This window comes from Brassica oleracea, chromosome C3 (assembly GCF_000695525.1).
Source record: "Brassica oleracea var. oleracea cultivar TO1000 chromosome C3, BOL, whole genome shotgun sequence".
Taxonomy (NCBI): Eukaryota; Viridiplantae; Streptophyta; class Magnoliopsida; order Brassicales; family Brassicaceae; genus Brassica; species Brassica oleracea.
This window is the reverse complement of record NC_027750.1, coordinates 62,616,787-62,641,595: the sequence shown is the minus strand read 5'-3', so window position 1 is coordinate 62,641,595 and position 24,809 is coordinate 62,616,787. Positions and strand designations below refer to the sequence as shown.

The window sequence follows — 24,809 nt, the reverse complement described above, 5'->3', positions numbered from 1 at the left end:
AGTATTTAGAGAGTATGGTTGTGTTTATAAAATCAGAATTCTCCCTTATAGTATGAAATATCTGGCATACAGTTCTTCATAAATAGTTAGAATAACTTTTAGGGCTAAGCCGTTAAATATTACAAATAATTTTTTCAATTCTAAGTAGTGTAATTGGTGAATTAGCATATTTCATAATTTTGAATGTAAAATTACGTTTATGTAAACTAAAATGACTTTTATATAACAAAATGATATTTTATGTAATATATTTAATATATATATATATCAACACATTTCAAATTCCGATATTTAAAAGTATATATATATATATATATATATAGAGAATTTGCCAAATATGACTCAAAACTTGACTTTGATTGCAAAAGTATACTCAAACTTGAATCAAATGCAAAAGTAATCCAAAAGCTTTGTGAAATTACAGTCAGCCCCTTGTGACCAAACAAAAAAAAGAACTTATTTTTATGAATATAGCCACGGAAAGTCTTCTGAGATTTCATGGAAGTCGTCTAGTATAGTTGATTTTAAAAATAATTTTTTAATTTTTTAAAAAAATATTTTGACAAGTGAAAAATTAAAATCATGTAATTATAAACAATTTTAATTGATATAAATTAAGATATAATAAAATTGAATAGTTTTCAACATAGATGAGTGAAAATAGTTAATCATGATATTCTTTGGCTTAGGGTTTGACAACATATATTGTAGTATGGTATGTATTTTTAGGGTTAGATTTTGGAAAGCTTAAATGTTTTTTTGAAAAATTAAAATTTTACTTATATATGTGTTTAATTTTTTGTATAGTGAAAAAGTTTAATTTGATTTTATGAAGTGTTTAGTTAGTTAATTTAGTGTAGGAGTTATGTTTAGGGTCTAGACGACTAACATGTAAGCCGTCTGGCGATTACAAGACTTCTCTGAAAGTCTTATAACTCCCGCGGAAACTATTTTAGTTTCCCGCTAAAAATATTGAAGTTCTTCTGGGCCTTCTCGGCGACTTACAAGTAAGTCGTCTAGGAATTCTTCAATTAGAAGACTTACTTGAAAGTCTTCTGAATCGAAAATATTTAACTTTATTGGAATTTTTGTCTCCATATATAAAGAAAAATTTACACATTCTCTCTCCTCCTCTCAAATGGCTGCAACAAAAATGTTATGCTTTTTATTCTAAAACTCTCCAACCTCTCTCTAATCTCTTTAAACTTATAAATCCCAAACTTTATATCAATTTATTGTTTTTGTCTCATGTCTTTCTCACTAGTTTATCTTGTTTTGCAGGTTTTTCGTCACATGGTTCTCATATTCCACTCATTTAAAGGTAGATCTATAAATTTTAGATATGTATTTTTGTGTGTTATATAAAGGTAGATATACCTAATCTTCCACTCATTTTCTCTGTTTTAAAGCCATTTGAACGTTTTTTGATATTCATGTTTTTCAGATTTTAAGTAGACTTTGGAAGACTTATGGGAAGTCTTATAAAATATAATGCGCTAGAAGACTTCCAGGAAAAGACTTCCTGGAAGTCTTCCAGAAGACTTCTCACATGTCTCCCTTTCATAACGGATCTCAACGTTTTGGTAAGTTTTTATGTCTGATTTTTATTCATTTGGTAAACTCATGTTGCATAAAGTTCTTACTTTTTCCCAAAATAAAACTCTCCAAACCCACTCTAATCTCTTTGACTTGAAAATACCAAACTTTATATAAAATTTTCATTTTTTGTCTCATGTCTTTCTCACTAATCTATCTTTTTATTGCAGGTTTTTAACGAGATGGTTCTCATCTTCCACTTGGATATGTACGTTGTGTGTTCTATAAAAATATATCTATATAATCTTCCACTCATTTTCTCTGTTTTAAAGCCATGTGAACGTTTTTTTATATGCAGGTTTTTCAGATATGAGTTTGATATACATATTTTTCAGTTCTGGAGCATACTTTGGAAGACTTTTGGGAAGTCTTCTCGGAAGTCTTCTAAAATATAATGCGCTAGAAGACTTCTTCTGGAAGACTTCCAAGAAGACTTTCTGAAAGTTTTCTGACGGAGTCTTCTTCCATATCAAGTGGAGTCCAAACTTGTCTTCGTAAAAGAATGATCTATAATAGTTTTGTTTGTGGTCTTTTTGTGATTTGCATGTTTACTCCTTTAGTTGTGATTTTTTTTTTATAAATTTGAAGAGATATTAGTAATTTTTTTTTTGTAAATAGGTTCATATTCCATAATATTATCTTTGCCAAAATTAATTGACATAATTGAAGTTATTGATACAACTTCAATAGCAAAACACAATAACACAGAAAAATTAATCAAATTTATTACAACTAAGGGAGAAGAATTCTCAAAAAAACTTAGTCAAATTCACAAAAGATAAACCATTACATAAGTTCAAAGATAGAACACTTTCATTAGAAGTCTTCTGGGAAGTCTTCTCGGAAAACTTAAATTTAAAGCGGAAAATTGAAATATAAGCGGCAAATTTAAGCGAAAAATTAAAATATAAGTAGGAAACTCAAAATTTTAAGTGAAAATTGACATTTCAAATTTCTTGAAAGTTAAAAAATATATCTTATGATCTAAGAATACACATTAAACCTTGTTACTTGAAATTTTAGAAGTTACTTAACAATTTTGAAAATTAAATAAACATATATTAAAATTACTTAACAAATTTACAAAAACTAACGTAGAAGACTTCCATGGAAGTCTTTTGGAAACATTAATACACATGAATGTCGGTAAACTCATAATTAAATTAATTAAGTTATGAAATTCATTCAAGAGCTCAAATATAGACTAATATACATGAATTAACAAAAAAATATTAAAAGACTTTATAGTTTTAGAGAAAATGAAAGTTTATTAAACATTGACGCAGACGACTTCCGTGGAAGTAATCTATTTGAGTTAGTTTTGCAATTGATAACTGAGACGACTTACATGGAAGTCGTCCATCTTTGTTTGTTAAAAAAAATTCGAGACGACTTCCATGTAAGTCGTCTAGAGTAAACGAGTTAGTTTTGCATTTGACCGGATTGTGTCAGAAATTTAACTTTTCCTGGACGACTTACACATAAGTCGTCCAACAGAAAATTAAAAAATAAATATTTTGTTATACCTAGATGACTTCTATGTAAGTCATATCATGTTAGTTTTGCAATTGAAAAATTAAACAAAAAAATTATTTTTTTTCTAGACGACTTACATGGAAGTCGTCCAAGATAAGCAAGGTTTGACCATAATCTCGGAATAAAATTCTGGACGACTTTCGTGTAAGTCGTTTAACGGATGACTTCCGTGTAAGTCGTCTAGAAAAAAATAAATTTTTATGTTTTATTTTTCAATTGCAAAACTAACCTGAGACGACTTACATGGAAGTCGTCTAGATATAACGAAATATTGATTTTTTTTTTTAATTTTCTACTAGACGACTTATGTGTAAGTCGTCCAGGAAAAGTCAAATTTCTGACATAATCCGGTCAAATGCAAAACTAACCTGTTTACCCTAAGTCGTCTCAATTTTTTTTTAAAAAATAAAGATGGACGACTTCCATGTAAGTCGTCTTTAAAAATAAATTTAAAAGTCAATTACAAAACTAACCTCTGCATTGACTAGAAGACTTTCATCTAAGTCATCTACAACCAGAAGACTTACACGGAAGACGTCTGGGCGAACAGATCTGGAAAAAAACAGATTTCATAGTTTCAACCCGTGAGATAACTTGTTTAGCACACATAAGTCTTCTCCAAGCACCCAAAATCTCAAACAAAAGTGACCCACCAAAAATCCAAGCTTCAATGGCTCTATGAACCATAAAAAAATTTGGAATCAAAATCTTGGGTCTTTTTTGAAAGAATATGGAGAGAAAGTGAAAAATATGTTTTTAGTTCATAAGAATTGAGAAATAATGAGTGTAAATCGATTTGATTTGCATTAAGAGCTTCAAATTGTTTGTTCATTGTGGTGGTGTATTGATGTCAATGGAAATCTTGTAAATAGTTGAAGATGATGAGGTTGAGAGAGTAAAAAAGCCATTTCAGAAAGAAAAAAAATTTAATGGTATTTTCGTGAATAATCTGAACTTGTGGGTGACTAGGGCAAATGAAATGTCCAAAAAAACATAGGTTAGTTTTGTGGTTGACTTTGAGTTTTGAGTCAATTTTGCAAAAAGCTATATATATATATATATATAAATAATAAATTAAAAATAAAATGACTTTTTTTGTACTCAAACGGGTTGAAATTAAAAAAAAATAGCCTATACATAAAATAATGATTTTACACATTTAAAATATATCTTATTTCAGAAAAAATAAACATAAACATTCGTTGTTAAAACGAGCTTAAACTCAGTTACATTTTAATTACAAAACTAGATAACCTAAAAATGGCATTTACAACAAAATTCCTTTCTCAGAGGCAATTACAACAAAATTCCTTCCCACCAACCAAACAAGTATATTTTTTATTTATAAGTTAATAGCAAAAATATGTAAATTTTCAATAGAATGGTCACTTTTTACATAAGATTATTATCTTTTTTTCAACCACAACTTATGAGTGTTAAAAAAAACTAAAATAGGTATATATAATTGTTTCGGTCTATTTATCATAATAAATTGTAAATCTAGAGAGTGATTATTTTGATTTTTTTTTGTATCAATTTAATTATATATGTACTAGTTACATATTCTCAGTTATTCAATATATACTTATCGTTTATTATTTTATAATATGTAAAACTGCAAAATAAATAATGTGTACGTAAAATAATTTGTATACCGAATGTTTGTTCTGTACAAGTCAAGGCGTAGATCTTAACCTAGTAATAGAATATTCACAATACATCCAGAGCCCTGGATGAGACTTAATTCTTTGAATTGGTATGCATGACCAATTCACATTATGAAGTTCATTAATAATACATATTATATTGTATTTTGTCACCATTCAGCTATTTAGTAGCATAACAAAATTAAATGTATAAAATGATAAATACTACGGTTTGACCTCACATCATGCAAGTATTATTTTTATTTCGTAAATATATATATTTTTAATAATTATCCTGAACATTTTAAATATATGATTTACATATTAGTTTTATATTTTATATAACTCTGTAATCTTATTGCTTTAAATTCTTTATTGGGGACTATTAATATATAAGGATTTTTTGTATAAAATAAAATATTTTATTGATTATTATTACATATTAATATATTTTCCATTTTGGTACCGTAAATTCAGAATCTGAAATAATCAAATAGAAAATCATGTATAAAATATTTTTGAAAATTTTATTCAGTTTGCATACAATAAATTTTAAAATTTATTTATTTATATTATATAAATGATATTTTTAGGATAGTTTATGTTTTCATATTGTATTTGAAAAATATATTTTAGCATCTATGAATATAGTATATTACATGATTTTATAAGTAAATACATTATTCTGCTTAAGTGGCCCAGCCCTATTATTTTAGTATCATCTGTCATATAAAATTTATTGATATATGATGTTTTGTTTTTATGTTATGGTATCAAGCTTTCTAATCTTTTTGTTATTAAATTAAGATTTCAAAGTATCATAACTGTTTTAATTTTTACAACATAAGTTGTTTTTTTTCGTTTTGTGAAAAAATATACTTTAAAATCAATTATTTTATCTTTCATAAAATGTAGAATATTATCATTATGAGTTTGAAATACATATTACCAAAATTGTATATTTGGCCAAGAGAAATTTAGAAAATTAGACAACTCTATTAGTTTGGAAGATTATATGACTTTTGAATCTTTTTGATACTAAATTAATGTATTATTTTATAAAAAAACATTTTTTGAAACTTTTGGTAAATTGTTTTATATTTCTCAACAGATTTTGTTATAGTTATAAATAAACAATAATTTATTGTTAATATTGATTTGTTACTAATATGTTAAATAAATATTAACATTTCAAAGTTTTCTAATAGCATATTTTTTAAATAACACATTAAATAAATGTTAGTTATATAATTTATATTTTGTATATAAATATTTATATATAATGCATTGTTGTGAGTTTCAAAATAAATAAAATAATAGTATATAATTGTTTTTAAATCTTAGTTTGTTGTGAGCATAAAAATTATATGTTTACAATTTTTTTTGTATAAAATATTACATGATTTACAAATTTTAACATTTTTTAACAGTGAGTGATATTTATTTATTTAAATGGAAACACTTTTTTAAAATAAAATAGGTTAATTTACCAATTTAATATAACTTTGTTATATATATTTCTATGACATTACTATTTTAATAAATATAGAATATAATTATAAAATTATAAATTCAATCATATACTTTTATTTTAATTAGCATTAATTTATAATAATATTATATTATTAATTACAAAATTAATTAAGATATAATTGTTTTAAAATATTCAATTTTTAGTAAGATCTTGTTAGATTAAGATCTTGTTAGATTCTGTATGAAAATATTTTGTTTTAATTAAAAAATAAAATTTAAATTTAAACTCAAAATTGATTATTAATAATATCATTATTGATTATTAAGTTTAACAGAAATAATATATATTTGATTGATTAATGCAAATAATCAAATATGTTATGTTAAATGATTAATGAAATGGTCTCTTAGGACTTTTTTACAGTAGATTTTTTGTACTTCTATTTTAGCAGAGAATATTTTAATAATAGCCTTATTGATTATTATTTTTTTTATAAATAATATATATTTGATTGGTTAATGTAAATAATAAAATAATTTATATTTTATATTAATTGATTAAGGAAATGTTCCTCCTATGACTTTTGTACAATAGATTTTTTGTACTTCTTTTAATAGAGAAGATTTTATTAATATCCTTTTTATTATTTTTTCAGAAATAATATATATTTGATTGATTAATGTAAGTAATAAAATATGTCATATTAAATTATTAATGAAATGGTCCTCATATGACTTTTGTACAATATATTTTTTGTACTTCTCTTTTAATAAAGAAAGATATGCATGCAGATTAATTAAATGTGTTAGTTTAGTGAATTTCATGAAAAAATGAAAAATTATGGATGCATGCATATAATTATTATTTTATAAATTTCCAAGAAACAATTGAATCTTGATCCTAACCGAAATTAGAAAGATTTGGCCATTAAATGTGCGAATTAAAGCATTTCGTCATTCCCGAATTTTAGTCTGTATAAAAATCCGAAGAGCCTCCAAATACTTTAACTATATCGAAAATAATATCATGAGCTCAACGGATTCTTCACCTTATCCAGATGATCTTTTGATCTATACACTAAAGCCCCCAGCCTCTCCGTCTCTCACACTACCATCTCCCTCCATCGATTTCAATGCACAGCTAACCACGGAAGAGATCGAGACTTACGACAACTTACCGCCCGGGCCACATGCGATTTCAGATTACGTTCTTCGACAAATAGGAAGTGACCTCTCCCTCTACGAGCCATTCATGGACCGAATCCACAAGTACATCAAAAGCAAACTGGGAAGTGATGAAAATCACTTCCCGCTCAAATCCCCAGATAGCAAAAAGGAAAGGAAGAAACCAAAATTCAAGAAAGTTTGTAGTTTTTACAAATAAATATGTTTCTTTTCTCTAAAAGCAATCATGATCATAATAAGAATTTATTTCCATATTCAAGTTTCGATAAATTGTTTCAACACAACAAACATGATCGACTATTGTTCCCGGGCCCTGATCAAGCTTTCGGACATAGCTGATCCCGCATTTCGTGACAATAACATCGATTATAACATATCAAAGTAGACATGGACCTAACATGCGTGTAACCCCTTGCAATCTTTGAAGCTTCCAATGGCTTCATGTTAATAAACATGAGATGTGTAATGTAAGAACTTGAAAGTTACTTAAACACTTACTTTTATACTTGGCATATAGTAATCAACATTCATAAATTGTATAGGATTTTGACTGCCATGGCTTTTAAACTAATGACTTTACAAAATATTGGCTGTGGCTTTTCTGGTTGTGGCAATAGAAGTTACAAGGGTAGTGATTGGTCAATGCTCTAGAAGCTGCACACATCATTATTATACCTACAACACTGATTTGACAGCATTCATACTTTGTTAACTTTTTTGTTTTTACATCACTGCTTTAAATTTACGGCTGTACAACAGCTCTACAGATCAATATATCTATAGCCTAGTTTTATGGGCTTTCAAAATATATTTACATTAGCTTTATTTCAATATTAATTTGTAAACATTAAAACCCTAGTTATTCGTATCATTTATCTGTTTTTTTTTCTTTTCTGCTTTTAAGTTTGATTTGACAATTAATATCTTATTGTTATTCTTATGGTTATGTATTTGTGTATTATGTCAAATTTATTTTTATTAAAATTTTAAATTAGTCTATTTTATGGAAAATTTTAAATTATCATTTTATTAATAAATTAGAATTAGAAATTATATAAATCTTATGATGTATTTATTAATAAAAAATATACATGTATATAATATAATCTACAACTAAGTTATACCAATCATACTTTAAAAAAACTACAACAATAAAATCTACAGCTACAGCAAAAAATCGACAGCAATAATCCTACAGTAAAAAAATTAAAGTTACAGCTTCTACTAATCAATTCTAAGAGCTTTTAGAAAAAGTAAAGAAACTTGAAGGAAAAATGGAAATTGAGGCTTTGAGTGCTCTTAAGGAGCTTTGAGAGATTTTAGGAGAGCCAAATTGTGATTGGTAAAATTATTGACTTTAAAGACTTTAGATAATTGTAAAGTTTTTAGACCATGATTAACCTAGGTTCTTAGGGTGAGGTTTTTAAATTCGGCTAAGAACCGTTTCTTAACTTTTAACTAAGAAAAACTAAAAACCGTCTCTTAAATAAGAGATATAAGAGCCGACTTAAAAAAAATAAAAAATGTCAAATCATAAGTTAAGAAACCCAAATTAGGAACCAGGTTAATCAGCCTTTGAAGTCAAATCTCCGGTCACAACTGTACTACCGTAGTGAGTCTCCTCGCAGTCTTTGAAGCTTCCAATGGCTTCAAGTTTTTGACTGCTTTTACATAAACCTGCGAGAGTTCGAAAGACTCTTGACCCCACTACGAACCCAACTTTTATCACAAAGGCCCAATTAAAAGCCCAAAACAGCGAAGACATGAACTGTTCTGTTTCGTCTGAATCGAAGTTGCACACATTTTGCTCTGATCTCACGGAGACGACGACGGAAGAATGCAGTTCTTCGGTGGATCCGAGATAAATCCGTCGCCACAGGTTCCAACGGCGAGTGGAAACAACGCTTACAAGCTTAGCTTCATGGAGACTCCCTCTGGTATTAAGGTCAGCCTTCAAGCACTGTCTCTCTTGTTAATTCAACCTTAAAGTCATTGTCTTTAGTGTCTATGCGAGAGAACGTGAAGAGCCTAAAAGGTGTTATGTGTAAGAAAGAATATGGGAACTAAGAAGATAAATGTGAAAAACCAGAGTGTTCAGACAGATGTCAAACATAATGTCGTCGTGTATGAGAAATGGTGTTAGGAGTTATAACTAGGTGAAATGATCTTGTCTCTATAGAGATGAGGAAGTTATTTAACTCCAAAGTCATTGTCTTTGTGTCTACCTAGAGAACATGAAGTAAATTAAGGAGTTTATATGTAAGAATATGGGAAGTAAGAAGATGAATGTGAAACAAGAGTACTCAGAGAGATGTCAAACATGATGTCTTGTTTGAGAAATGGGATTAATAAATTGTTTGTTACGAGTTAAAACTAGCTGAGCTGTATCATGTCCATATAGATATTGATATGTTTGTAGATCATCTTGTAAGCTAAGGTTATGTTAGCTGAGGAGGTTATATGTAAGAACATTGGGAAGTAAGAAGGTGAATGTGGAAACTAGAGTGTTCAGACAGATGAAGAACATAATGTGTGTATGAGAAATGGGGTCAGTAAGTTGTTTTTTCAAATAAAAACTAGCTGAGCTGATTCATGTCTGTGTGGAGATTGATATGTTTGAACAAGCATGAGGGTCAAGATGTATCTTGGGGGATTGCTGATTGCATAACCAAGGTTTCATGCTTTGAGGATCTAGTTTCAAATGTAATTAATATGACTTAAAACGTAATTGTTGATTCCTTGATTGCTGCCTTGATTCACTTATATGGATAAACATACATACACATGGATGGGCTTTTCAAGATGAGATATTAGATTGAAGCAAACTTCATGAGTGAAGATTCCAGAGTTGTTTAGATGCTTAAACCACACCATGTTTATATTCTTTTTTTGCAGATTGTCTTGGTAACTCATCCAAAGACTGGAGATTTACGCGAGTCCCTAAAGTACATCTACGGTTTATACGTTGAATACGTGGTGAAAAATCCTATCTACAACCCAGGATCTCCAATCAAGTAAGCTTCGATGAATAACGCTCTTCTTATTGCATCAAGCAGCAAACCGTATTTGTTCTGACTTTTTTTTCATTGGGTCTTTAAGGTCAGAGTTGTTCAACACTGCACTTGACCAATATGTGAGGAGTATCTCATAGTGTTGTGCATTACAAGATTTGGCAATTGGAACTTCTCACAGAACTTTTGTCTTGAACAAATTCTATGGAGAAGAGAGACTTGTAGTAGAAAGATCAATCTCGTGTCAAGCCTGTTTTTCTCTGCGAATATTTTTCGCTTACCCTTTTTAACATAGTGTGGTGAGAAGCTACTGCATTCATTGGATTGTTATCAAAATGAAAATGATTTATTCGATCCCATGCACTTGGGGGCTGTGATGTGATTTTCTACTCATTAAACCCTTTTTATCGTTCTTTTTCTTTCTCTAATTATTTTATTTTGTTTCTTCTGTTTTTAATTTGATTATTTTATGAAAGATTTTTTTTTCAAAATCAAATTATTAATTTCCTCATCTATGCAAGAGTCTTTGTCCCTTTCTCCATGCCGTGAGTTGTAGGATGGTGGAATTGCGTTTTGTCAAAACATGTCTTTAGTTAGATCACCAGCATGACTTGATTCGCCGGAGATATCTGGTTTGGAAGATGTAACTATTTTGTTTCTTTCCTTAAACATCTACGGATTGAAGACATGTCTTTAGTAAAAAGTAGATGAAAAACACGAAGCAGATTGGAAAAATCAAGTTCTTCTACGAAAACAAATCTGAGAAATCGAACTTTTCCACGATGATATTGTAACATCCCGATTACTGGAATACGTGGAAAGACCTAAGAAAATAGATTTGGTATATATATCATTAAAGTGCGCTTATATTTTCGGATACACATCCATTTAAAACTCTAGAATTAAGCGTGCTCGAGCTGAAATAGTGAAATGATATGTGATCTCTCGGGAAGTGATTCGCGATATCATGCGAATGAGGTCAAAGCACAGAGAAAGGTCATCTTGTGATTGTAGGGTCAGTGAACATGGCTAATGAGCCTCCAAAAAATTAATGCACCACCTGCCAGAGGGATTAGCATCAACGGGCGTGAGAGGCCTATTAGCCATGAATGGTCGGGGATTTATCGATATACCATAGAATATAAATATGAAACGTGTTAGAAAGAGAGAGTCCAAGAGAAGGCTATCTTAGATTGCGAGGCATAAGTGAAGAAATGAAAGTTCGATTCTTCATTTATAGGGGTGCATCATGATCACCGAAGCGACATTGTTATTACGTCTATAGAAACCGTAACACGGCGGCACATTTCTCACTTTTCTACGAACGACGCTTCTACTTCTTGGAATAAACCGGAGTTCGGTTTCGTGTTACGAAATGGTACGATCGATTCGAACCAGGACTCTAGACGAGATTACAATAAACCGGAGTAAACCAAAATACAATGTACACAATAGTGCCGAGAAGGAAGCTCAATCTCATTTGGAAGAAAAGTGTCGAGTTCCTTTACCTTTTGAACTTATTCTTGTAAATTCATTGAGATCAATTTCGCCTTTCACTAAAGGAGAGACTTATTATTGGAGATAAATTATATTCCTCAGACAAAGTTTATCAAGCAAATAGAATTCGGTCCGGCTGAATAAAGTCGGTCAGGGTTTACGCCGTCTTAGAGATAGAAAAAGCAAGATACCAACTATATATTTCGGCACCAGGACTAGGCTTTCCTCTGCTTAAATTTTTTTTTTTTTTTTTGCCGAAAACACCACCCTTTTCTTAGTTCTTGGTCGGATTTCTTTGCAATCGTCTTATTAATCATCAATAAATGTCATTTAAATAACTCACCATTGCAATCGTGCTCTTATTCAATACACAGTTTCATATTAAACAGATGTAGATACTTATTCTTCTACCAGAAAAGCTTGGACTCTCTAACGTTTCTGTCAATTCTATTATTGTATCTAATGTGGAAGGGAGGTCATCGTAATTTGATATCCTAATTTTGGTGAATTCCATTCTTATTTGTGGAATTCGAAATTAATTCAACTTTCATATTATTTAATTTATATTATCAAAGCAATTTTTATTTTGCTGATTACACCTACTTATGTATACCTATTTCTAATAATCATTGATATATTTTTATTTTACATGATATAGTAAATAATATATAAGCTATAATAAAATATACTATAGGAAACTTAATATTTAAAATATTTACATTTTTATGATTTGTAAAATTATTTTAATCAAAAAAATATCATACTCATTTTTATTATGAACCAATGAATCCATTTAATCCAACTTTTGTTTTATAACTCTATAATTATAATTATAGAATGTTAGTAATCGATGCCCTTATTATAGATGTGAAATTATTACTATATGTGGATAAATATAACGGCTAATTAAAGTAAAAGATAACAAATATATCTAATTTATTATTTAAAGTCTTACTTTTATCTACCGATAAAAAGTTACTATTTAAGTATTGAACATGTTCATAACTCTATCATACGTTCATTATATAACAAACTTAATACTGACCGAATTACTTAATCTACTCATAGTGTAAGATATTAACTGAATTGTAAATTTATTTGTTACCATGTTTTATGGAGAATTGGTTAAGTCTTTTACGTAAAAATAATTAGATTAAAAAATTAATTTACTACAGATATTCTAATTATGTCATATTTAAAAGGGGAAATTTGGGAAAATACCTTCATATAAGATTTTATTTTGAAAACTATACCGTTATATAATATTTTGGAAAACTACATACTCATACGTCAAATAACCAAACTATCCAATTGATATCTTTGTAAATATTTTAGCATCTAAATTATTTTTAAATAAAAACACAAATAAATTTTGAATCATTATGCGTTTGAAAAAGCATATTCTAAACTCTTCCTTGCCAAGCAAAATGCCCTTCAGTTTTTTTAAGCAAATTTCTCGTATTCTTGTTCTTAAGATTTAAAGAAAAACAAAAACCAACTAGTCAATAATACAAAGGTGTTTAGCAATAGCTATATAATCACTTGTTCTGATTGAAAGACTTTTTTGTTCCGATGTACGATTAGACACACATGAAACAAACCCAGATAAAATATAAGACGTAAATGGTGCATTGGTGTATCTTTTCTATTTTTACCACAATTTATTCCGTACAGTATTTTTCTTTGACTAACACAATAATTCTAGGGAAGAAAAGATATTTTGTGAACTTTGTGAAGCTAGAGCACGGAAGAACTCTTCCAGTTGCAGATAATTTTGTAACCTACTTTTTCACTGTTCTTAAAAATCTGTATGATTCAATTCATTCATCATTTCATTAAAGATACTAAGAATCAACAACATGAACATATTTTTATCTCAAAACGTTACAAACACAGATAATAATAATATTTTTAAAGTTTAATTTTAGTTATATACTTTCTGAATTAATTAGTTATTAAAAATTAATTACTAAATAAAACCAGGACAAAAGTGTAATTTTCAAAAAATAAAAAAAGGTGTATTTTTCAATTTTCAAATCACAAATAGGGTATTTTAAAAATTATCCCTATTTAAAAATATCATATGAATAAATGTGGAATGTTTTGTAGGAATCTTTGAGAACTAAAGTGATTGATGATTTGAAAAATCTCTAAAGTTTTACTAAAATTTAATAAGTTTGTCTTAATTTTATTTATTTATTTCATGAAATTTTATTTAGTTTTACTTATTTTTTCCTTCAAATTTAAAGTTTTACTAAAAATCGCTGATAGAACTAGTCAACCAGTGCATAACGAAATGGTGACACAGTCTCAGCAAAACGTAGCCTTGCCACCTTCTCAAAGCATTGCCACGAAATGGTGACACAGTCTCATCGCATAACGAAATGGAGTATGAGAGCAAATATTTTTCACTGGAAATTATTAGGGAAGCTACAAAAGACTTTGACATTATCAATTTGCTAGGGAAAGATGTGTTTGGATCTGTATATAAGGGACAACTGCAAGATGGAACATAGATTGCAGTCAAGAGGATGGTTGTTACTGGTGGTAAAGGCTGCAGTGACCAGTTCGAAGCTGAGGTTAGTGTTCTACCTAGAGTTCATCACAGAAACCATGTGATCCTTCACGGTTATTTCATCCAAGGAGATAAGAAGTTGTTTGTTTACAAGTACATGCCACAAGGTATGTTGGATGTGGCGAGAAGAGTAGAGTATCTCCATACGCTAGCTAGTCAAAGTTAAATCTACATCCACCGAGTTTTGAAATCGTCAAACGATCTTCTGGGAGAAGATTTTTGAGCCAAAATTTCAGACTTTGGTTTGTCAGGACTACAACAGAAAACAGAGAATCAATGAATACCAAGTGTGTTGGAATAGTAGGTTATACGGCACCGGAATACATGGGTATGATTTTCTCATTTCCTCTCTCTCTCTCTCTCTATATATATATATATATATATCTGATTCAGCAATATATATTTGTTTTTGTAACTAATAGGTGAAATATATGTCATATTGTTTGTATTGTTACCATGTTTTGTGGAGAATTTGTTAAGTCTTTACGGAAAAATAATTGGATTTAAAAAAATAATTTATTACGGCTATTCTAAATATGTCATATTTAAAATCCTCTGAATAAATGTAGTAATTATTTGTAGGAATGTTTAAAACTAAAGTAATTGATGATTTGAAAAATCTCTAAAGTTTTAATAAATTTTAATAAATTTTACTTAATTTTATTTATTTTTTCCTTGAAATTTTACTTATTTTTTCTTTCAAACTCAATCGCTTACGGTGCGTCAAATTCTCAGGTCCTCATCACTATGCTGAAGGCCAAGGAATCAAAGACATCGCTTTTTGGGATACTGTTTGACATCTATCACTTTAGTAATGTCTTTGATACCATCTCATTTCGACTATTTCCCGTTTAGAAAACTTTGAAGCTGATTTAGTGGCAAAATCAGCTCTTGTTCTAGCAGACCCTCCTTCCTTCAGTGAAGGCTAACTCTTTCTAGATTAATATCAGTAATGTTCGACTAAAAAATAACTAGTCAACGAGCGCATAAGGAAATGGTGACCCAGTCTCAGCAGAACATAGCATTGCCACCTTCTCAAAGCAACCCATAGGATATGTTATTCCTTCGACATGTTTAAGACATGGATACGCATTATCCCCTTTATGCTCATCTTGTGCATTGAAGCTCTGATCTCCCTCCTAAACGGAGAAAAGTGAAAATCATATTATGGGGTTTACGAGTTATCAAGCGTAGTCCCCAGATCTCACATCTTCCTTTTGCGGATGACAATCTATTATTTTGCAAGGCGGAAAAGGGACAGTGTTTGGTAACAAAGTGGATCATAATTTGAAAAATATATTAAAAGAGTGCTCGACATTATGACAGAATGAGGTATGGAGATATACTTAGGACTACAATAAAAAAATTGAGCTTCTAAGATGAAAGTGTCTTCCTTTGTACAATATCGGCTAAATGGTCATGTTAACTAGTGGTTGGCAAGAATACTTTTGAAGGGATACAAAGAGGTATCAATTAAATATGTGGCACAAGCAGTTCTGCAATACATTATGTCGGGTTTTTTGTTACTACAAGACATTGTGGAGAAATTAAAAAAGTGCAATCTTAAAATTCTGGTGAAGTTCAAGACAAAACAATTGAGGCCTTTATTGGATTGCATTGGATAAATTTGTGTCCCACATGATAAAAATGGGCTTGGATTTCAATACTTGCATGACTTTAATGTGGTGTTACTTGCAAAACAGTAATGTAGATAAATACATTTTTCAAATTCCTTACTTTCGCGGTACTTAGATGATGTTATTCCAACCGATCTTGTCTTTTAGAGGACTGTGAGGTTTACTTGCATTCTTATGGCTGGTGCAGTATTATGGCAACGAAACGACTCTTGAAGTCATGCCTATGGAAAATTATCGGGGCATGCCTCAACACTAGTGTGGTGAACGAACCGTGGCTTCTAGACACAAATACCCACCCACTGAGGGATTCTGATCGAGTGACTTACAGACACCAACAGCTAATAGTTCATTCCTTTATTAGGCATGATACCAGGGAATGGGATACTCCCCTCTTACGAGTTTTCTTCAAGTCTGAAAATAAACCTCTGATCCTCGGGTTGTGAGACTTAGTTCTACGAGGTCCATGGATGATTACACATGGAACCATAGGAAATATGAAGTGCATTTATATAAATCTGGGTATGATTTGCTACAAAAGACCAAGCTACAGAGTGCTTAGACTCAAGTTTTGAACCAAGCATTACTGGCTTACATATCCATGTGTGTAGAGTCGAAAGAAGAAACATTTTATGTGTCAAGATTTCACAAGATGTATATTGATGACTAAATTGCTAGATTTTAGGATTTTCGGTACTGACATTATATTTCCTATATGCAGTGGACCAAAGGAATCTATAGATCATTTTCTTTTTTGATTTCCTCCTGCCTTTGAGTTTTATCAAATTATCTGTCTGTTCCAGATTTCTTCATGAGTACCTATGTCTACCAAACATGGATTTCGTATTTTGTAGGATACATATTGACACCTTTATTTGGATCATTTGGAAGCAAAATATGACAAAGTGTTTAATGGCAAGGATGTTTAGCTAGTTGACACCTTCCATCTAGCCTTTCTTGAAACAAAAGTTGGAGAAGAGCGAACATCAAAGAAGTCAAAGAGGACACATATGTTTCACCTTTTTGGTTATAGGTTCAACACCCTATATGGAAAACCATGATTGACCCCGACATGCCAAATTGATGTCTCATGGGTCAATCATGGTTCAGCCAATGGACTAAGGTGGATCCATAGTGTGATCAAATGGGAGTTAAACGGTTTAGACTTCAAGATTATCTTATAAGTCTTTCGTTTTTTTATACTGAGATGGAAAATTTACTTTGGGCGATGTTATGCTTACGAAATTTGCATATTATTATGATACGAATTGCTTAGATTCGTGGATATGGTTGTTAACCCAATCAACTGGCCAATCTTTACCTTCCAACTAGTCTCATTTCACATTCTACAAAATAATTTTTTTTTCCAACAATTCTCACATCCTCATGTTTAAGAATACGAGTATAAATTGAGGCGAGAAATAGTAGTGTCCTCTTTTCCATATAGATTAGACCGGATCGAAAAGGATGGTTCTAAAAAAATAATCTCGATTATATACTTTTTTTATAATATGAATGTTGACAAAAAAAAATTCATGAAGACTAGTGATGAATATTATGATGATTAAGCGTATGTCATTTTCAAAGTTATTGGTAATTTACTTAAAACTTGTAGTGTCTTATCTTGTTTTTAAAAAAGTGAGTTAACATTTTCCAGCATACATTCATTTTCATTGATTTGTTTTCAAAAATACCAAATCTATAAGAAAAGGTACAAATTTTCTTAAATAATACAGAAACTATATCTTTATTTGAGATACTAAAATAAATGAGATATATGTTTGTTTAACTGAATTTTATTTTTTTAATAATTACATATAAACAAATATTAAAATTTAATCTAAAGAGTGAAAAAAGATCAAAAGGAACAGCCAAAATTAGATACTTACATGTGTGTTGCTGACTCTAACACAAACGGTGTGAATGAAAAAAATAAAAAAAAAATATCGAAGAGAGAAAAGCCGAAACCTTTTTTTCTCTCGTCTCCAATTTTCTCAGCTTCTGCTGGATCTCTCCAGCATCCTTCCTCGGAGAGATTCGTATGGTAAAAGTGTTCTTCTCTTCCTTTCTATTTCGATTTGATATATCGGGTTTGGGTCTCGGCTTTCGATTCCAATTTCGATTTCCCCTTTTGTCAAATTGATTAGGGACTATTTGATCAATCAAGGCTTCTCGGGCAATCAGATGAATAGAAGTGAGATTAGGCTATGTGGGTTTTGTATGTTTTACAGATTTGATATGAAAGTTCTCAACTTTTGAGCTCATTATTTAAAAGGTTCATTTCTAAGAAGGAAGCTGGTGTTGGATGAGAATGAGATTAAACTATGTGTGTTTGTATATTTTACGAATTTGAAATTTTTTGTGGTAAAGTTCTTAGCTTTTATGCTGATATAAAAGGCTAATTTCTAACATTTCATTTCTGGGAAGAGTGGTTGTGTTGAATAGAAATGACACCTGATCTGCGGTGTAGATTAGATATTTTGCAGTCTGGTTGCATAGCTTATAGATTAGGACTCAAGTGTTTGTGGTTTAGGTTTGGTGTGTAGCACATATAGCAGTTCTAGGCTTGTTTCACTCAATTTTGCACATCTTAGTCCATAAGAAGTTAGTAATATGTTATGAGATTGTGTATAATTTGTAGACTAGAGTCTATATTGGAAACAACATCTTCGTTTGACTATGGGTATAAGGACTGTGCTAATTTGTAGTGCAGAAATGGACCACGACAAAACAGGATGCCAAAGCCCACCTGAAGGTCCCAAGCTATGCATCAACAACTGCGGTTTCTTCGGAAGCGCTGCCACAATGAACATGTGTTCCAAGTGTCACAAGGCTATCCTGTTTCAACAGGAACAGGGGGCTAGGTTTGCATCTGCAGTGTCTGGTGGTACATCATCATCCAGCAACATCTTAAAGGAAACCTTTGCTGCTACCGCGCTGGTTGATGCTGAAACCAAATCCGTTGAGCCGGTGGCTGTCTCTGTACAGCCATCTTCTGTCCAAGTTGCCGCAGAGGTAGTAGCTCCAGAAGCCGCTGCAGCAAAACTAAAGGAAGGACCAAGCCGATGTGCTACTTGCAATAAACGGGTTGGTCTGACTGGATTCAAATGTCGCTGTGGTGACCTCTTCTGCGGGACGCACCGTTATGCAGACATACACAACTGCTCCTTCAATTACCATGCCGCTGCGCAAGAAGCTATAGCTAAAGCAAACCCGGTTGTGAAGGCAGAGAAGCTTGACAAAATCTGAAACTCAAACACCAAAGTGATAGACTACGACATCCTTGGGAACATTTAGAATTGGAAAAGAAGGTTTAGAATTTTACATATTTATTATTATTGCCTATAAGAGGGAGACATTTGATTCTAATAAAATCATCCATTAAGAGATCAAAGAAACGGGGTTGTCTCCTCTAAATCTAATAAACGAGGAGTTTGTCAGTTTCTTGAATAAATAGCATATTGATAGATACTGCCCAGAGTCATCTATCACAAAGTTCCCTTTCTCCTATCTGCGCCTGATTCAAGGTGTCTCTCATGTTAACAAAGGTTTATAAAGTATACTTGCAAATATAAACCATTATACATAGTTTAAAACAAAGTACAAGAACAACGTTATAAATATCAAATTCTGAATAATATATTTGCTCATTTTGACACAAACCAATACACATAATTGTAAAAAACATTTGTACGGCTCAAACGCTAGATATATTGTTAGATCACCACATAAACACAATGGTGATCGTTTTATTTTACAGAAAACAAACCCCAAAATGTTCACCAGGACATAAAACTACGTTTTTCCCATACAATGAAGAAAATGTTTTAGGAATCATAGGAAAGCAAAACAATATAAAACCGAATGACTTCCTAAAATGTATATACATATATTTTATCAAAAAGTCACTTAATGCAGGAACAAAACATCTCTTCTCTGTACAAAATTTTCCTCCTACGTATCCCCTTCCGTGATGAGAGCTACAACTACTGCTTATACGTTCACCTACCTGAAAAGAAAAGTCCAGGTAAGTGAAAAAAAACTCAAATAATCCAAAAAAAGTATCAGGAAGGCATATTATTAACTGAAAAACACAAGGTATGTTAAATTATTAGATGACCAAAATATGAAAACGGGAAGTGGTTGTTGGTCTCAGATGAAACAGAAAACGAGCTAGACAAGAAACACTTTAGTACTACTAACAGATGACGATGATAGAGAAGTAACATCATACTTGTGTTTCCTGGTCCTGTTCAATTGATTCCCTTCAGGTAGAGGAGCTTTATCCACCACATAAGAAGCAATCAAGGTATCCAGTTTTACCAACCAGAGAGCAATCGCAGAAGTTGTTCGAGGCATGGAAGGGAAGCTAGTTATAATTTCTCCCATTAAAGCGTTATTATAGTGGTCCTCCTCCTCACCAAAGTGCCATAACCAATCTTCATTGATTGCCCCAACAAAGTCGCCAATCACCTTCAGACCATGATTTAGCAACAAGAGGTAAGTTAGAGAACAATCAATTTTGGTGGAAAAAGGAGCTTGCATAATAAAAATGAAAACCTGGGTAATTTCAGACAAAGTTGAGCTTCGTCGAAGCCTTTTGGCCCATAACCTATGAGCTGACTTTTTCCATGCACCAATCAAGGCATCTTCGGGCATTGCAGACTGAATAATGTTAACCAAGAAAGGAAGCCGTTTCTTAACACAAACCAAGAAAGACGGAAAAGATTAAAAATAGTAAAGCAAAAACGACTATCTCGACAGACCTCAATGGCATACACTGCAGCCTTTAGTGATTGCAACTGGGAAGAAAGAACTTTATGATCTGGAAATGAATCACTAGTCTCTTCATTCTTCCTGCTGCATGTGGCTTCATGAATCGCATATCTTTCTTCAAGATCTATATCAAGCTCAAAGGTAGCATGGCAAATCTTGCAGTGCTTCTCATCTCTCCAATACAAATCATGACAACTCTTACACCTAGTGAGCGAATCAAGGTAGGATCTTCGGCTGTGTTTAACAGCATTGAGGTTAAGATAATATTTATCCCATATCCATTCATCAAACTCCTGAACAAGGCTCCACAATAGGCTTTTGCCCCGCTTCTCAAATACTATAGCTGCTTGTTGATCATTGGCAATCTCATTCAGACATAGGTTGTTGTTGTCTATATCAGAAACCGGTGAAGAAGAACTGTCCTCTCTGACTACATGATCAATTCTTCTTAACATGGCTTGACAGAGAAAACTTTCTCGTTTCTCCAATGACTCAATAAGCCGAGCTTCCCGTCTACCCCTATCGTCCAACACTGACAACAGTGCCCGCAAAGCCTGCACCAAGCCAAAAATAGGGAAAAGTTAGGCATAGAATCAATACAACTTACACAATACAGGTTTTCATTTAACTTGTGCACAATGACATCACCTCCTTGTGGCTGATAACTTCCCAGTGACCATCTTCAGAAGATTCAAAGTAGACACACCTATGACCAGGGTCATTCGCGTTGCATGGGCCTAAGAAAAGCCAGTACCTGTTGAACCTACGGTCAGAACCAAGGTATACAGATTGCATAGGGTGAACATCGTCTCCAGCGAGCTTTGCAAAATCAGCCCCCACAATTGATGATGAATCAATTGGATGAGAATCAGACGACTTAGATAGCTTTTCGATTCGCTCTCCTCCATGGACCCATGATACGCGTGGATGATTAGAGGATGATGCTCTCTTGATTTTTCCACCAGAACCATGACTATAGATACTAGGGACACAGTCAACCATAGCTCTGGGTAAATCCTCCATTCTAATAGTGGAACCAGAACTAAGAAGATCAATCAAAGCCATGAAAACATCTAACTTCTCTTCAATGCTTAAGTCTGAATATTCCCCCTCCATTAGCCCCAACAGCCATGCTTCTCCAGGATGGCTTTCATCAATCTCACTGCATACTTCCAACATCTTACTTTTATGCTTCCGCCTCTTAGCTTTTCGAAATACAAAACTTTCTGAAACACGCCCCATCTCATCACCAGATTCATCATCATCAACACTTCCAGACTCGCTCGAATCAGACTCATGGTCCTCAGAGAAACAATTAACACGTACACGATATGTAGATTCAGATATTTTTTCGAAAAGTGTAATATCACTTGCCAGCGTTGAACATATTGAACGCTCTCGTTCTTCTTCTGATGCAGTTGCAAGATTCAGCGCAGCAACCTATAACATTAACCAGCAGCCTATTCTATTAGATATAATAATCTTAGGATTTACTAGCAAGAAGCTGATAATAATTTCAGAAAAAAACTACCTCTACTGCTGCATTAGCTAACTCGGATATTTTCAAGCCATTTTTGCCTCCTTGATCGTTAAGCATTCTAAATAATTCACCCTTTAATGTTCCAAGACGGAGGCCATACTTTTTCATGAGTCTCCTTTCCTACAGGAGGTAACATCAACCAATAATGCGTCAGAAAATTAAAGAAAAAACCTATAAACGACATAGAACATGCACAGGAGGATATAAAAGAAAATTGAGCAAGAACCTTCAGTATTCCACACGCAACTAACCCATCTTCAAGGATAAACAAAGCATGCTAGTATATGAAACTTTAATACGAATGAAAAGGACAAGAGAAGTAGCATTTGTGGGCAATATTTTCGGTGCCAAGCAAATAGAGTAGACAGATAGTTGTTTCAACGAATCAAAAGGGTTGCACGAAATCAGCACCTTACTTAGTTCCTCTGATTGACCACCAGCCCGCTTTACAGAACCAAAACCAGCTGCAACCAATATCTGACGCAGTATCTCCGCCCATGTAAGAGAATTTAATGAATCCTTCCACATATCAAGAATAAGAATTTGGCTCTCCACCTAAAAAAAAAATATCAGGGAGAATGTCAAAACCTGTCTCTCAAACGGAAGTATGCCAAGGAAAAAATAGATAGCTCCACATACCGACTGTAGCAGGGCTAGAAACTTGCATGATATACTCAAGGTTGAAAAAGATCCCCTTTGCAGCTCGGTTTCAACATCAACCAGAAGCAACTTCAGCAGGGAAAGATGAATTTTACCAAGTAGCAAGGAGTCCTGAAAGAGAAAATGCAATATATAAGTTATTTTAAGAGAAACAGTGAACGGGAAACAATTTCCTTCCGCAACAAAAGAGATTGTTATCATCAAATAAGAGAGATTGGCCACCTTATCATGAAATGCCCTTGTGAACTCGTCAATTGTGAAGGGGCATATGTCAAGAGTTACTGAATAAGTATACAGGAAATGGACAACCTGTTCAACATACGTACGTACTAGGTCAGTTCCAAGAAAGAAAGGTAATTTAAGAAGAAATCACCAAGTGCTCACCTTAAAAAGTTTCTTCACAGACTCTGGCGAAGAATTCCATGGATGCAAAGCAAAAGGCAGCCTCATGCCAACAGAACTTGGGGGAAACTTGGGCAATAAATCTGGAAACAAACAGCAAAATAGATGTAACAAAAGGTACTTGAGAACGAAAACTCACTCTCCCTAGGAGAGAACCAAGACACATACCTTTGCAAAGAAAACAAGATCCACTAGTAGCAGTATGGCATGAACAAGTTAACGGAGGATTCACTAGTCCTTCCTGTCTCTCCAATTCCTCGTCATCAACTAGTATCGAAATTGTTTGACAGGTTTCTTTAAATACCTCCCCGAGCTCACATTTCTCATTAAATGCCACCGTCTCATCTTTGTTCAATTCTACCGTGGTCTGCAGCAAGCAAGAAGAGTCAATCAAATCATCTTTGTTGGCTTATTGAATCACAAATTCCAGAAAAAAAAAGAATATCTAAGCTACCTCTATATTTATTGAATTCCTCTTCTTTTCCGTCGATTTCTTCTTCTGCTTCTGCTTCTGAAGAAAGCAAAACAATTGCAGTTAACAAGAAGTTCAAAAGAAGAAAAAAAAAAAGGCAATTAAAACAAGTAGTACCAGTATTGATGCTAATTGTATTTTGTTCTTCTTGGGATTGCTTTGAGCTAATGTTGCTCTTTCGTGGCTATTTGGATTCATAACCCGCCAAGCTGTCATCAAACCCTTGCCAACACCATATTGTTTCTTCTTTACAACGCCGCAATCATCTTGACTAGTGTGCTGCTCGGAAACCTAAAAAAGCAAATAAATAAAGATCAAAGAGTAACTAACTTGGGGGAAAATTATACAATTATGAAAGATGATTCCACTAACCTTTCTCTTTCTCCCCACTCTCTGTTGATCAACAGATGATGATGAAGAAGAAGCTACTACCAGAGGAAGAAGAATATCCAAGTCCAGGTTAAGAATCGACATAAATAATAAAACCAGGAGGAAAATAGTGTAAACGTATACCTTTGCGGCGGCGAGTGCGAGATGAAGGAGGAAGATGGTCAAATCGAAAACCAAGTGACGGACCGTCTTTTCTAAAAACCTTAGCCAAAATGTACTGTGAGGTCAACAGCTTTTGACAATTGATCTTCCGAAGAACAGAGCCGCTCGGCTGAGGAATCTTCGCTCTCACCGCCGCCGCGGAGGATTTGTTTCCGCTCGTTCTTCTCCTCTCATCCATTTCCCCAGGATTCGGATGCATTCTCTCTGCATTCATCACATGTAAGGTAAAGACGAACTGCCCCTGTTCAAAAAAC

The 24,809-nt window shown here is 32.3% G+C and overlaps 3 protein-coding genes across 5 annotated transcripts; 2 read left to right on the top strand and 1 right to left on the bottom strand.

Moving 5' to 3' along the window:
* The first annotated feature begins 9,188 nt into the window (after window positions 1-9,188).
* Window positions 9,189-10,806, top strand: LOC106333013 (trafficking protein particle complex subunit 1-like). The gene is made up of 3 exons (XM_013771498.1): window positions 9,189-9,381; window positions 10,332-10,450; window positions 10,536-10,806. The coding sequence occupies exons 1-3, from the start codon at window positions 9,274-9,276 to the stop codon at window positions 10,585-10,587; spliced, it is 279 nt and encodes a 92-aa protein (XP_013626952.1). The 5' UTR covers window positions 9,189-9,273; the 3' UTR covers window positions 10,588-10,806.
* Window positions 10,807-18,051: 7,245 nt separating this feature from the next.
* Window positions 18,052-19,616, top strand: LOC106328350 (zinc finger A20 and AN1 domain-containing stress-associated protein 2). Of its 2 annotated transcripts, none has more exons than XM_013766783.1 (2): window positions 18,052-18,197; window positions 18,867-19,610. In XM_013766783.1, exons 1-2 carry the CDS (start codon window positions 18,077-18,079, stop codon window positions 19,400-19,402), a joined length of 657 nt encoding a protein of 218 aa, XP_013622237.1. In that variant the 5' UTR covers window positions 18,052-18,076; the 3' UTR covers window positions 19,403-19,610. The 2 variants fall into 2 exon arrangements, with proteins under 2 accessions (XP_013622237.1, XP_013622238.1); XM_013766784.1 differs by having other exon boundaries at window positions 18,058-18,197; window positions 18,862-19,616.
* A 212-nt stretch (window positions 19,617-19,828) lies between these two features.
* LOC106336368 lies at window positions 19,829-24,803 on the bottom strand. 2 transcript variants are annotated; one of them, XM_013775184.1, is made up of 15 exons: window positions 24,517-24,803; window positions 24,376-24,431; window positions 24,121-24,294; window positions 23,986-24,042; window positions 23,700-23,898; window positions 23,514-23,614; window positions 23,352-23,438; window positions 23,109-23,240; window positions 22,881-23,024; window positions 22,461-22,589; window positions 21,578-22,369; window positions 20,920-21,483; window positions 20,714-20,818; window positions 20,388-20,626; window positions 19,829-20,162 (listed from the first exon to the last, which is right to left on the bottom strand). In XM_013775184.1, exons 1-15 carry the CDS (start codon window positions 24,767-24,769, stop codon window positions 20,159-20,161), a joined length of 3,036 nt encoding a protein of 1,011 aa, XP_013630638.1. In that variant the 5' UTR covers window positions 24,770-24,803; the 3' UTR covers window positions 19,829-20,158. The 2 variants fall into 2 exon arrangements, with proteins under 2 accessions (XP_013630638.1, XP_013630639.1); XM_013775185.1 differs by having other exon boundaries at window positions 24,376-24,428.
* Window positions 24,804-24,809: the final 6 nt, after the last annotated feature.